Source organism: Bathycoccus prasinos, assembly GCF_002220235.1.
Source record: "Bathycoccus prasinos genomic : chromosome_5".
NCBI classification, from domain to species: Eukaryota; Viridiplantae; Chlorophyta; class Mamiellophyceae; order Mamiellales; family Bathycoccaceae; genus Bathycoccus; species Bathycoccus prasinos.
In genome coordinates this window covers 646720-658450 of record NC_024004.1, presented here as the reverse complement: position 1 = coordinate 658450, position 11731 = coordinate 646720, and the positions used below count along the sequence as shown (strand labels likewise).

At 49.2% G+C, this 11731-nt stretch overlaps 6 protein-coding genes across 6 annotated transcripts; 2 read left to right on the top strand and 4 right to left on the bottom strand.

Annotated features, from left to right (window-relative positions):
- Window positions 1-79: 79 nt before the first annotated feature.
- On the top strand, window positions 80-916 carry Bathy05g03620 (predicted protein; the record flags this gene model as incomplete). The annotated part of the gene is made up of 1 exon (XM_007513120.1): window positions 80-916. The coding sequence occupies one exon, from the start codon at window positions 80-82 to the stop codon at window positions 914-916; it is 837 nt and encodes a 278-aa protein (XP_007513182.1).
- A 203-nt stretch (window positions 917-1119) lies between these two features.
- On the bottom strand, window positions 1120-4467 carry Bathy05g03610 (predicted protein; the record flags this gene model as incomplete). Its single annotated transcript, XM_007513181.1, has 1 exon — window positions 1120-4467. The coding sequence occupies one exon, from the start codon at window positions 4465-4467 to the stop codon at window positions 1120-1122; it is 3348 nt and encodes a 1115-aa protein (XP_007513243.1).
- Window positions 4468-4862: 395 nt separating this feature from the next.
- On the bottom strand, window positions 4863-5951 carry Bathy05g03600 (unknown protein; the record flags this gene model as incomplete). Its single annotated transcript, XM_007512982.1, has 1 exon — window positions 4863-5951. The coding sequence occupies one exon, from the start codon at window positions 5949-5951 to the stop codon at window positions 4863-4865; it is 1089 nt and encodes a 362-aa protein (XP_007513044.1).
- A 163-nt stretch (window positions 5952-6114) lies between these two features.
- Bathy05g03590 (unknown protein) lies at window positions 6115-7419 on the bottom strand (the record flags this gene model as incomplete). Its single annotated transcript, XM_007513193.1, has 1 exon — window positions 6115-7419. The coding sequence occupies one exon, from the start codon at window positions 7417-7419 to the stop codon at window positions 6115-6117; it is 1305 nt and encodes a 434-aa protein (XP_007513255.1).
- Window positions 7420-8062: 643 nt separating this feature from the next.
- Bathy05g03580 (predicted protein) lies at window positions 8063-8601 on the top strand (the record flags this gene model as incomplete). The annotated part of the gene is made up of 2 exons (XM_007512915.1): window positions 8063-8199; window positions 8235-8601. 2 exons carry the CDS (start codon window positions 8063-8065, stop codon window positions 8599-8601), a joined length of 504 nt encoding a protein of 167 aa, XP_007512977.1.
- A 143-nt stretch (window positions 8602-8744) lies between these two features.
- Window positions 8745-11594, bottom strand: Bathy05g03570 (predicted protein; the record flags this gene model as incomplete). Its single annotated transcript, XM_007513213.1, has 1 exon — window positions 8745-11594. One exon carries the CDS (start codon window positions 11592-11594, stop codon window positions 8745-8747), a length of 2850 nt encoding a protein of 949 aa, XP_007513275.1.
- Window positions 11595-11731: the final 137 nt, after the last annotated feature.

Genomic DNA, 11731 nt, shown 5'->3' with positions numbered 1-11731 from the left:
GGGAAAAAACTGAAGCACATTCGCTTCATTTTTTGTCATCAAACCACCTCATTCATAACCATATTATTAAGGCGGAAAAATGTCGACGATTCAGACGACTTTTTCTGGCATTTGTTGCATCGACCACCGTAACCACCGTAACTCGATGCTCAACCACCACCGCGTGGGAGCAAAAGCGAAGAAAATGAAGAAGAGGAGGAAGGTTTGTAGTCGTCGTGATGATGATGATTTTGGCGAAGGTAAAAATATAGATATGATGGAGGAAACAAAGTCCGAAGCGGCGGCGATGATGGCGGTAGCGATGATGATGACGACGACGATGACGATGGTAAACGACCACAACCCATTTTTCGTGGCATTCGCGGAGACGAAGTTTCTGCCAATACCGGAAACGAGCGTGCCTTTGACCTCAACGTGCGGGAACTTCTCCAAAGAACGGTTGGATATCGCGAGGCAAATATTAATCTGCAACCAAGAGTCCGGCGCGAAGAACTGGAAGCAAGCGTGCTTGTCGCATTACTCCGCAAACGTGGAGTACACGGACGGACCGGGGTTGACCAGAGTCGTTGGGCGGGACAACATGCGGCAATACTTGAAGAACCAGTTTGATTTTTCCCGGCAATGGTTAAGCGTAACGGACGAAGTGTGCGACGCGGATAAGTACGTCGCGGAATGGAATTTAAGCATGGATTTGGGGATAGGGAGCTTTCGAGATCTTCCCGGGGTAACCGTGTTGAAATTTATGGAAGATGGGAGCGATTTGGTGAAATATCATCGAGATTATCTGCCGGATGGGAACATCGTGGAACGACAGCCGGTTGTAGGAAACTTGGTGAAATTTCAGCGCGAGACGTATTCGAGATGCATGGCTTCGAAAGAAGGCTGCGTTGGCCTGTTAGGCGGACCGGGTAAATAAATAATAGATACGTGAATATAACAGCGATATAGAGAGTAGTAGTTAGGTAGTATTTTATAGAAATTAAATCTAGATATGTACGTAGTAGCGTAAGTATTTTTATCATTGCATGTTCAACTCAAAATGTTTGTTGTGTTGTTATATTTTCTTGTTATATTTTCTTCTTCTTCTTCTTCTTCTCCTTCTTTTCAATCAATCGTAAATTATTTATCGTCGAAATACCTCGCCAATCGCGACATGTCGACGATGATGACTTCTCCGTTCTTTTCTTGATTGCTCGATTTGATTTTCAAAACGCCATCTGCACCGTCCACCATGACCAATTCGGCAACTTCCCCTCTCTCGTCCCCGTTGACGACGATGACGTCGTCGCCTTTGAGCGGGACGACCAACTCGACGTTTTCTTCCGCCACGGTTTCCGCGCGAGCGCCTCGAGAAATTTTCTCAAAGTGTTCCACGCCAGATTTGACGTTGGAGATGCCCGGTTGGACGTCTAACGCTGAACCGCCGACGCCGTGAACTCTCTTCACGACACCTTGCGAGCCGTTCATGAGCTTCACGACCGTACCAGGCAAGTAATCGCCGTCGTAACCATCAGGAACGAGTTGTTTCTTTCCACCCTTATCGTTTTTGCCGTATTCGGCGGCGATGGACCCGGCATGAGCCCCAGCGGGTTCGTCCGCACCCCACGCGTCGTCTCTTCCTGGAGTCATCGTTGGGTTCCAAGCGTTGTCTCTGGCCGGCGTTGTCGCGTAGCCTGCACCGTGCGCCGGAGTTGCCGCCGTGTGTGCCGGCGTTTGCGCCGCGTATCGATCCACCGGTTGTTGCCCGTAGCCGTAGCCTCCGTACGCAGCTGGAGCAGCCGTACCATACGTAGTCGTAGAGCCAGGTCCACCACCGAGTTCGTCTCTGTTAACCGTGACCGTTCTGGCTTGCGCTTGTAACTCAACTCGTGCAGTTTTCGGTCCGCAATCGACCACTTTCCCTTTGTATCCGGCATACACGCCTCGGCGAATGGTAACGAGCTTACCAACCATAGGATCCGCACGTTCTCTGCCCATGCGCTGTTGAATAACCGGTCGTCGCTGTTGCACCGCTGGCTGTTGGTACATGCCACCGCTCGCGTTGGCCATTTGGGCCGTGAGACCCATGGATTGCGCGATGAGCGCATGACCCGGCGATTTCGGCGCGTTGGTAAACGCCGATTGCATGGCAGGCGTGAGACCAGGGATGGCTCCACCTTGTCGAGTTCCTTGTCCACCGTGGACGAAGCACTGACGAGATCGCAAACAAACAATCCCGCCGTCTCTTTGAACGCCTCTGGCTTTGACCCAAATCGTGCCTTTATAGATGTGTTCTACCGTCGCGTTGACGTCTTTCAGTTGGCCTTCGTTTATTCGGACGATAGATCCAACGTCGATGAGTTCCATCGCACCGTCTTGCGCGGTTTGATTTCTCGAGTTCATCTTTCGTTTGAAATCCGCGAGCTTGCAAGCTTTCACGTTTGGTCGTTCTAATGTGCCGACGTTCGTGAGCACAAACGCGACATCTTTCTCAACTCGAGTCAAAACGCCGACGTTTCCGTCGTCCAACATGGCCAAATCGTGTAAAGCGTACTCGCCGATGCGGTCGACGCGCGTCGCCGCTTCAGCATCGTCTGCAAGATCGCGCATGAAGACGGAAAACTCCTCGTTCGTGGACGTGGAAAAAACAGTCGCGATTTGGTCAGAAACTTTGACCACCATCCCGCTCGCGCCTTCGTGCGCGCCGTGAACGACGCGAACGGTAGAACCAACTTTAAAGTGTTTTCTTAACTGCTCCGGGTTGAATGGCAACGGATCGGTGAGATCTTTGTGCGAAGGATCGACTATAACGCGTCCATCGGCATCGACGCGTTTAATCACGCCTTCCAAGTTTCGAAGATCACCTTCAACGACGATGACTTGATCGCCGACGAGAAATCTCGCCGCCGCGCTCTTGCTCGCTTTCTTTTCATTCATAGTTAGTTTCGCGAGACGATTGATGTGGTTGTTCGTCGACTTCTTTCGTCGCGCTCCGCCGTCTTCATCGTCTTCTTCGTCGTCAAAGTCGTCGTCCTCTTCATCGCCGCCCGGGGCAAACTTTTGAATCTCATCTAGCGAAGGCGCTTCGGTCAATTTCACCGTCGTCAACGCGCATCGTTTCAGCAAGTACCCGTCTTTAATCTTGTGCGTTCCACATAAAACGTCCACGCGGTCGTTCAACGTTCGGTCGAATTTCCCGCGCTCGAACGATAAATTCTTATTTTTGGCTTCGGTTTCAGAAAACAATCTCGCGGCTGGTCGCACCGTCGGTTTCGGCTTATTCTTCGCCTCGCCGGATTCTTTATCCGCCAAATGTTGGTAATCGAATCGAGGTAAGATTTTCACCACGCACGAGTTATCCCCGTAGTTCACTTCGACAACTTTAGCCAAATCCGCTTTGTACACCCCCGATCGCATGCGCACCCACGAATCCGGTCGAATAACCTCGACTTCTTTCTTCGCCACGGAAATTGATTCTACCATTTCCTTCAACGGCACCAATTTCGGAGGTTTCATGTGATACACGTGCCTCAACCCTTGCAACGCCTTCTTGACGTGATCGTCGCGCATGGCTTCGACGTAGACGTACCCTTTCAAATGATCTTGCGTCACCACGGACATGATTTTCATCGGCGGCTTGTTCGTTTTTTGCAAGTTGATCATCTTCTGCATCAAACAAATCGTCACTTCTCTCTCTTTACCTTGCTTCACCGCGACCATCCACAATTTCGGATCGCGAACGGTTGGATGCAACGACTGCTGATCGACGTACTCGTTCACGATCGGACCTCGTCTCTGACCTTCCTCGTCGTAGGCGTCCGCGTACCGTCTGGACTCGTACCTCTCCTTTACCATTCTCTCCAACTCTTCATCGTCCGCGGCATCAATCCTCTGCGCTTGTTCGACTCTCGCGTGTAACCTCGTGTCCATCTCTCTCGCCAAAGCCTCTCTTTCCGCGTCGTCGATGGGTTCGTCCTCGTCGCCTTCCTCGTCTTCCTCGTCGTCCGATCCAGCCGCGTCCGCGATGTCGTCGATAAATCGACTCACCGCTTTACCATCTTTACCTTTCGCTCGTTTCTTCTTCTTTTTTCGTCGGTCGTCCTCGTCGTCGTCTTCGTCCGCGACGTCGTCGATGAACTTGTTTTTGCGTTTCTTTTTCTTTTGTGTCTTCTTTTTCCTAGTATTCTCTTCTTCTTCTTCTTCTTCTTCGTCACCCTCGAGATCTTCCGCATCGGACGGTTCCTCGTCGCCAGATTCCTCCTCCTCCTCTGAATCGTCGTCTGAATCGTCGTCTGAATCGTCGTCTGAATCGTCTTCTGAATCCTTCTCGTCGTTTTCTTCCGCACCAACGCCGGCGTCTAATTTTTCCTCCTCGTCGTCGTCACCGCCTTTCGCTGCCGCCTTTTCTGGTTCTTCTCCTCCTCTCAATCCGTTTTCTCCATCGTCGACGTCCTCCTCTCGCGCTTCCTCTTCCTCGGCCTCTGCCATGGCGACTTTTCAACGGCAGCGCAAGCAACGCGAACGCGGCGTTGGTTTGCGTTCAATCCGATTTGAATTCAATGAGTTTTGCGTTTCCGATCGATCGAAATTCTTCCTTTCCTCTTCCTCGTCCGTATGTTTAGCGCAACTCACGAGAGCGAAAGCGAGAAGACAGAGTTTGCTTATATGTATATATGTATCTATACACGGGTTCTCCTCTTCTCCTCTTCTTCTTCTTCACAATAATAATCGCAGTTTATTTAGGAATACGACTCTACTAACGCTCTTCTCTTTCGTTCGATTAGTCGAGAGAAGAAAAATGAAGAAAATTCAACTCGAGAAAATTATTTTTACACCGGTGTTTTTTACTACTATGTAAGAGTCTAAAGCAAAGCACATTTCGATTACAACGATTTCATCCGCCGCGATCCTTTCTTAGTATTGCCTTTCTTTTTATTCCCATTTTCATCTTTCGTGCTGAACAAATGAAACGCCTCTTTGACGCTTCTCTCCAACCCGGCGTTCCCTCCGCTTGGTTTCCCGTTGGTCTTATAAATACCTCTCGGATCGTACTTCGGGCGCTCGATTAAATGGTGCGTGTCGTCTTTGTTTTTCGCAACCTTGTGTAAATCCATGAGATGTAAATGTAACGTCGGGATGGTTTCTTTGACGCAAACGGCGTACCCGTTGTATAACGCGATGACTTTCCCGGCTTTTTTTGAGACCGTGCCTCGGGTGTGCGAAAAACGTCCTCGCTCTGGTAACTCGTCGTACCACTGCTTGTTCTTCAAAGCGTCTCTTCGGTATTTGTTAAAATTTTCGTGCGCGGTTTTCGTCTCGCACCGTATGGTGGCCGTAAAATCCGTCGTTTTTAACAACGTCGGCATCACGGTCGTCAAACAGTTTTCGTACCCAATCCTCGTCTCCTCGGCGTCGATGTATGCCGCCTCTCTCTCTAATAAACCTTCCGGATTCTTCTTCAACTCGTCCCGATTCAACCCGCGTTCGTGCGCCTCCTTCAATCTCTTTTCGTTCTTACGAAGCGTCTCCAAACCTCTCAACCCGACTAACGGTTTACACCTGTGCCCGTTCGGGTCCCCGTGATCGTGTTCGACCACAAACCCATCTTTATCCGCGATTTCCTCTCCATCCGCGATCGATTCTATTTGCTCCTCCGCGTCGTCCGCGATGGACTGATCGGACAACGCTTCCAAAATCTCGTGCGTCGTCGCTTTCGAAGACAAATCCAAGTTCCCTTCCACGTCGTTTTCCGCGTGATATTCCGTCTCGTCTTCTTCGTTTCTATTATTCATTAAAGCCTGTTCTGAATAGGATTCTTTAAACTCTTTGTAATCGTTCGGGTTTAACGACGGCGCCGTCCCTTCTCCGAGCGACTCGAAATCGAAATCATTGGACGAATCCGATGATGATGTTGCCGCCTGATTAGACACTTTTGCCGGGTTTATCGCCGCCATGTACGCCTCCGCATGCATCGTTCTCGTAAAAGTCACCATAAAAAACAGAAGTAAAGAGCAACAACAACGCGTCGTCGTCGTCTGAATCGTCGTCAAAGCGCAAAGCCTCATGCTGATTACTACGCGCAGTTTTACAGAGAGATGTGTTATTGTATTTTATTTTGGAGATTAAAACTGGCTCTTATCCCTCATCCCCCACCTCTCTGCGGATATCGATGTAGTTATTCAATACGCGCATAAGATCTCCGGGTAGACCTACTTTATCTTTTTCGCACGCTTTCTTGTATTCGTCCGAGTCCCACCCAGATGAATCATCATCGTCATCATCTGAATCATCATCATCTGAATCATCATCGTTTCGCTCTCTCCGTTCTCGTCTCCGTATTAAATACTCGTCGAAATCTTCCAGCGCTTCGCCGTTCTCTTTGCCTAACATTAATTCGCAACGATAATCTATCTTCTCGTGCATCCATCGAGTCTCGTGCGAGAAAAATATTGATTTGATTCGAATCGGCGCTAAATAGACGCGTTCGTACTTCTCCTTGAAAATTTTAATAACTTTGCTTTGAAAAGACGTGACGATTGGATTCTCGAGCGTTCGCGCGATGGTGATGAGAACCATTGGTTTCGCGCGTCCCGTGAAAAGACCATTTGTTGCTTCCATCGTTGCCTCGATCGTTTTCTCTCTAAGTTCTTGTAGCGTTTTATCTATTTCACACGCCAGGACGACACCTCCATCCGTTCCGAGACGAACGCCGACTGGTTTCAGTTCAATAAAACCATTCGTTTCTTTCGTAATTGTAACTAGTTTTCTCATAATCGCAATCAACTGTTCGTCGTCGAGCGCGTCATCCGGCTTCCCTAATACACCGACATTCTCATCATCTTTTGCCACGTCTTGAACACAACATATGCTCACGTGATACGAATCCTCTTTTGGCAAATATACTTCTTTTTTCAATTCCTCTCGTCTCACCGTACACGCGAACGTTTCCACCCACTCCCGTCCAACTCGTTTCAAAAACTTCCGCAGGGTCTTAGGAAACTCGCACAAAGCGACTGAGAATATGTTCGTCCCGATCGTTCGCCATTCTTTCTCTCCAGAAGGTTCGTACGTCATTGAAAAATCCTGCGGATTTCTCTTCTGTTTCTCCCGGTACTCTTTCTCTACCCTCTTCATATCTCGCTCGATTGTGTAGTCGTAAAACATTTCCTTCATTTTAGTGAGTTTCTCATCCTCCTTAAAGAGTCTCTCGCCTACGACGACGTCGTAGTTCTCATGCAACGCGTCTCGTTTTTCGTCATCCCGTTTCGTGGGTTCTTTTTCGTTCTCATCATTCTTCTTCTTGCCCGTATCTCTCTCAACGACCTCTTCACCCTCGAAATCATCATCATAATCATCATCGTTCGCGTCGGCATTGGTAAACTCTTCTGAATCAGACGACGAACATTCGATCGCATCCCACTTCGAGTAATCGATCGTCATTTTCTGTGCTCTCTCTTTTTCTCTCTTTCGGTGTGTGAATGAATGTTTCGTAAGATATAGCAACGCTCTTCGTAAAGTGTCCAATTTTGTCCAAACGTGCTTCTTTTTTGAAGCCAATTTTTTCTCCCCAAAAGAGTTGTCCTTTTCCTCCTCATAAAAAAAAACCACAAAACGATTTAGTCGAGAAAAAACATGCCGTTCCAGGTGCGCACAGACACATTCGTCTCTCCCTCTCTGTTTCTATATTCTTTTGATATTCAGCGCATTTCGTGCGATTCGATGCGCTCGACGCGTGGCGGATTGGACGGTCGCGTCCTTTCTACGCGTCGTCGCATGGATTTGGATTTTTTTAATTTTGCGCGCGAAAGACGAGTCTCCTGATGCGAACGAGAAAATTGCGCTTCTTTGCGCTTTGAAAGTCGGAAATCGGGGCGGACGGTGCACGCGCGAGGAGTTGAATGCGCGTTGGGGTGCTTCGTCGCGCGCAGCAAAGAGTCGTTCGTTCGAGGCGTATGCTTTCGAACCGGATGGTTGGATGTGCGAGAGGGTTTTCGTACGATTGCGCGCGTTTACGCGCGACTTTGCGACCGGATGGGGTTTTTCCGCTCTCGTTGAGAGAGAGCGCGGTCGCTCTTTCGCGGCGATGGTGTTCTGTTTTCTCTCCGTCTCTCGGGGCGAAAGCCTCTCGATGTCACTCGTCGTCGTCGTCGTAAAGTCATCCGGGGGAGAGCGCTCGATGACTTTCTCTGCTCGCTCTTGGCAACGCATACTTACCAAAACGTCTTTTTCCTCTCCTACCAATATGAACAACAGAGAAACATCGAATTAGGCCGAGTCGCGCTGGTCAACTTGAAAGCGGACAAATTGTACGGCAAGCTCGTCGTCGTCGTCGACTTGGTGGACCAAAACAGAGTTTTAGTCGACGCGCCGGGCATCAAGCGATGCATCATCAACTTGAAACGCTTAGCAATCACGCCGATTAAATTGGACACGGGGAGATGTCCGGACGCGGCGGCGTTGGCGGCGGCGCACAAAGGCGCGGCGGCGGAATTCGCGGCGTCTAAGTGGGGGCAAAAGATCGCGAGGCAAAGCGCGAGAAAGACGTTGACTGATTTTGATAGATTTAAGGTTGCGATTGCGAGATCGAAGAGATCCGCGATTGTCAAGAAGGCGATGGCTTAATTGAGATGAAACACAACACACTTAGATTTTTTTAATTCAACAAAACGTAAATTTTAGCTCTTATCATTACTATTATCTCTATTATCTCTACTACTACTACTAGTACATCTGTTACAATTGCCACGTTCCTTTGCTCCTCAATTCTATCTTCTTCCGCCTCCTCTGCCTCCTCTACCACCACCTCCACCTCCGAGAGAGAGAGAACTCGCGAATTGAACAGTCGACGTTTCTCGAATGTCGTCTTCGCAGAAACAACAAGCAATTTTCTCAAACTCCTCCGTCTCGTCTCGCTCGCCGTAGATTTTTGTCATGATCAAACACTTCGCGTCGCACGCGGAACACTCGTGCTCGTCGGAAACCTCAACTTTTTTTAAACCTTTGGGTAAGCCAACGATTAAGTCGCATTTGGTACAGTTTAAGCGCCATCGTCCGCCTTTGCGTAAAATCGGGTCGAGCAAGAGTTGCGGTAAAGAAACCACGGAGGCTGCCGTCGAGGACGATCCCGCGGCACCCAAAGTCGCGTTTGCCAAGTAATACGGATCCTTCGCGGTTTCTTTTTCACAATTTGGACAAGGAGCAATCGCGCGTTCGCTCACGATCGGGTGTAAAACGGAATGTGGACACCCGCCGCTTTTACTCGAAGAAGTCCCAAAATCTGGCGGATGGTTATAGCAAAACGGACAGAACGGATACGCGCGTTCGCCGTCGGATGTTTCGTATATGGATAACTCGAAATCGCAAATCTCGCAAAATCTTCCCGACCACGGTTTAATCGAGCTCGCGTTTCGTGGACACTCAAACGTTTCCGCCTCGGTTTCGCAAAACAATCTAAACGTTTTCCGTCCGTGGCGTCTCCCGGACGCTTGAAGTTTCAGGTACCTTCGACATCGACCGCACACGGTGTGTGGGGTAGATTGAAGCTCTTTCGGAGACGCGAACGAGGCTTCGAATAAGTTGTCAACGATGGCGATGTTCTTCTCGAAATGTATGAACTTAGCTTTGATTTGCATCAACGCCTGCGAAACGACGGCGTTTTTATCCGCTTTACCTTCGGCGATTAAATCGAGTTGTTTTTCAATGTGCGCGCGAACGGTCGGCAACGCGAGCTCTTCGTCGATGGACGCATACGCTCGACATAAAGTGATTCCTAAATCAGTTGGTATGACTCTTCGTCCGTCTCTTGGGACGATTTCGCAATATTTACGCGCCTCGACGGTGTTGATGTGCGTTGGAATGGAAGCGTCGGTGCCGATGCCGTTTTTCTCCATCGTGCCTATGAGTTCAGATTCCGTGAGATAATTCGGCGGTTGCGTTTCGCCTCGCTCAATTGTGACTGAAATCACGTCCACGTCTCTGCTTTTATTATTTTTACTCTCGTTATCGGACAATTGATACGCGTCTGGGATTATTTTAAGTTTCGGCGCTCGTCTCGGCAACGCCTCGGTCCAACCGAAATCGAGAATTTTCACCCCTTTCGCTTTCCACCGTTCGCTTTCGGCAATCACAATTTCGCTCTCTATGTTTTCCAATACTAGATCCGGAAGTAACGTCGCTAAAAAGTGTCTAGATATGAGCTCATACACGCGAAACATTTCGCCGTTCATGGAATTTCGATTCCCGAATCTTCCCGCGGGCGTAATCGGCGGGTGATCGCCGGCGTCTTGTCCACCGGACGGTTTTCGAATCGAAGAAAAACTTAAAATCTTTTTAGCGACGTCGCCCCACTCGTCGTTGCTCGTTTGGGAGGCGACGATGCTTTTGAAATCAAACCCGGGCGGATACGCCGACGATTCCGTTCGCGGGTAGGAAATGAACCCGTCCAAGTATAATCTCTCGGCGATTTGCATCGCTCGGTGCGCGCCGATGCCCATTTTCGAACACGTTTTCAACATTTCAACCGTATTCATGCCTGGCGGAGGCCGTTTCGATTGCTTCGAACGGATCGTACCGACCAATGTGCCTTTCTTGTCCTTCTTTTTCAGAAAATCCGAACACAACGCTTCTAAAGATATCGCGCTCGATTCGTCGAAAACGCGTTCGCGATGCCACTTCCATTCGGCTATTTCGTAACTCGTCGTCTTCGTCGCCATTCCGTTATCGTCGTCGACGATGACGACGTCATCATCGCTTTGTTTTAAACTCGCCGCCGCAACTGTTGGTAAATTCAACTTTAACCGCCAAAAACTCTCCGGGACGAACCGTATAATCTCCAAATGTCTCTTCACGCAAAATCCAAGCGTCGGCGTTTGACACGGCCCGTAACTCACGCACCTCGAATCAAACCCGCTAAACTTATCCTGAAAATACTTCGTCTGAAACCGCGTGAACGCGACGCCCATTTTCAAATCCAGTTCTTGCCTCGCGTCCACCGCGTCGCTTTCGTTCTTATTCGGTTTCGTTAAATTTTTCATCGCGTTTTCTACGCTCGGTTTCGATATCGCGCTAAACTTTGCCCGGTAAACATTCTCATACCTTCCTCCTCCTCCTCTCATGCGAGGCACGACCGCGTCCATGACTTCAAAACATATGTTCTCCCCTTCTCGATCGCAATCTAACCACAACACCAGCGCGTCGCACGTTCTCGCTTCTCGTTCTAAACTCCCTCGTATTCTCCCAGCGGTGACTTTCTTTTCCGTCTTGCAATCGAACAACAGTTTCGGATCGAGGTCCCAGTCTTGAAATTTGTCCGGAAAATCGATCGAGCACACGTGCCCGGCGACGGAGGTGAATCGATGCAAACATTTCTTCCGTAAAAACGGTCGGTAAAACTCGTGTATCTCGATCGAACCGACGGTTGTTTTCTTCGTTTTTAATCCTGTGCCTCTTTTGTTCCCCAACGAACTCTTCTCATCGCAATCATCCAAAGACGACGAGGACGACGACGATAAAAGCTGCGCGATAGATTTCGCCAGAGACGGTTTCTCCGCCACGTGTAAACACGTAAACACTCCTCGCTCTCCTGATCCTCCTTTGTCTTCTTCGTCGTCGCCCATCATATCATGTTGTTGTGGTTGCCATTTTTTGAAGTGATTTTTCTCCAAATTCTCCCTCCTTTCATGTTGCCTAAACCCCAAGCACAACAACCCTAAACTAAATCTGGCGGCTTACTTTGTCCTTTTGTCCTCAGGGA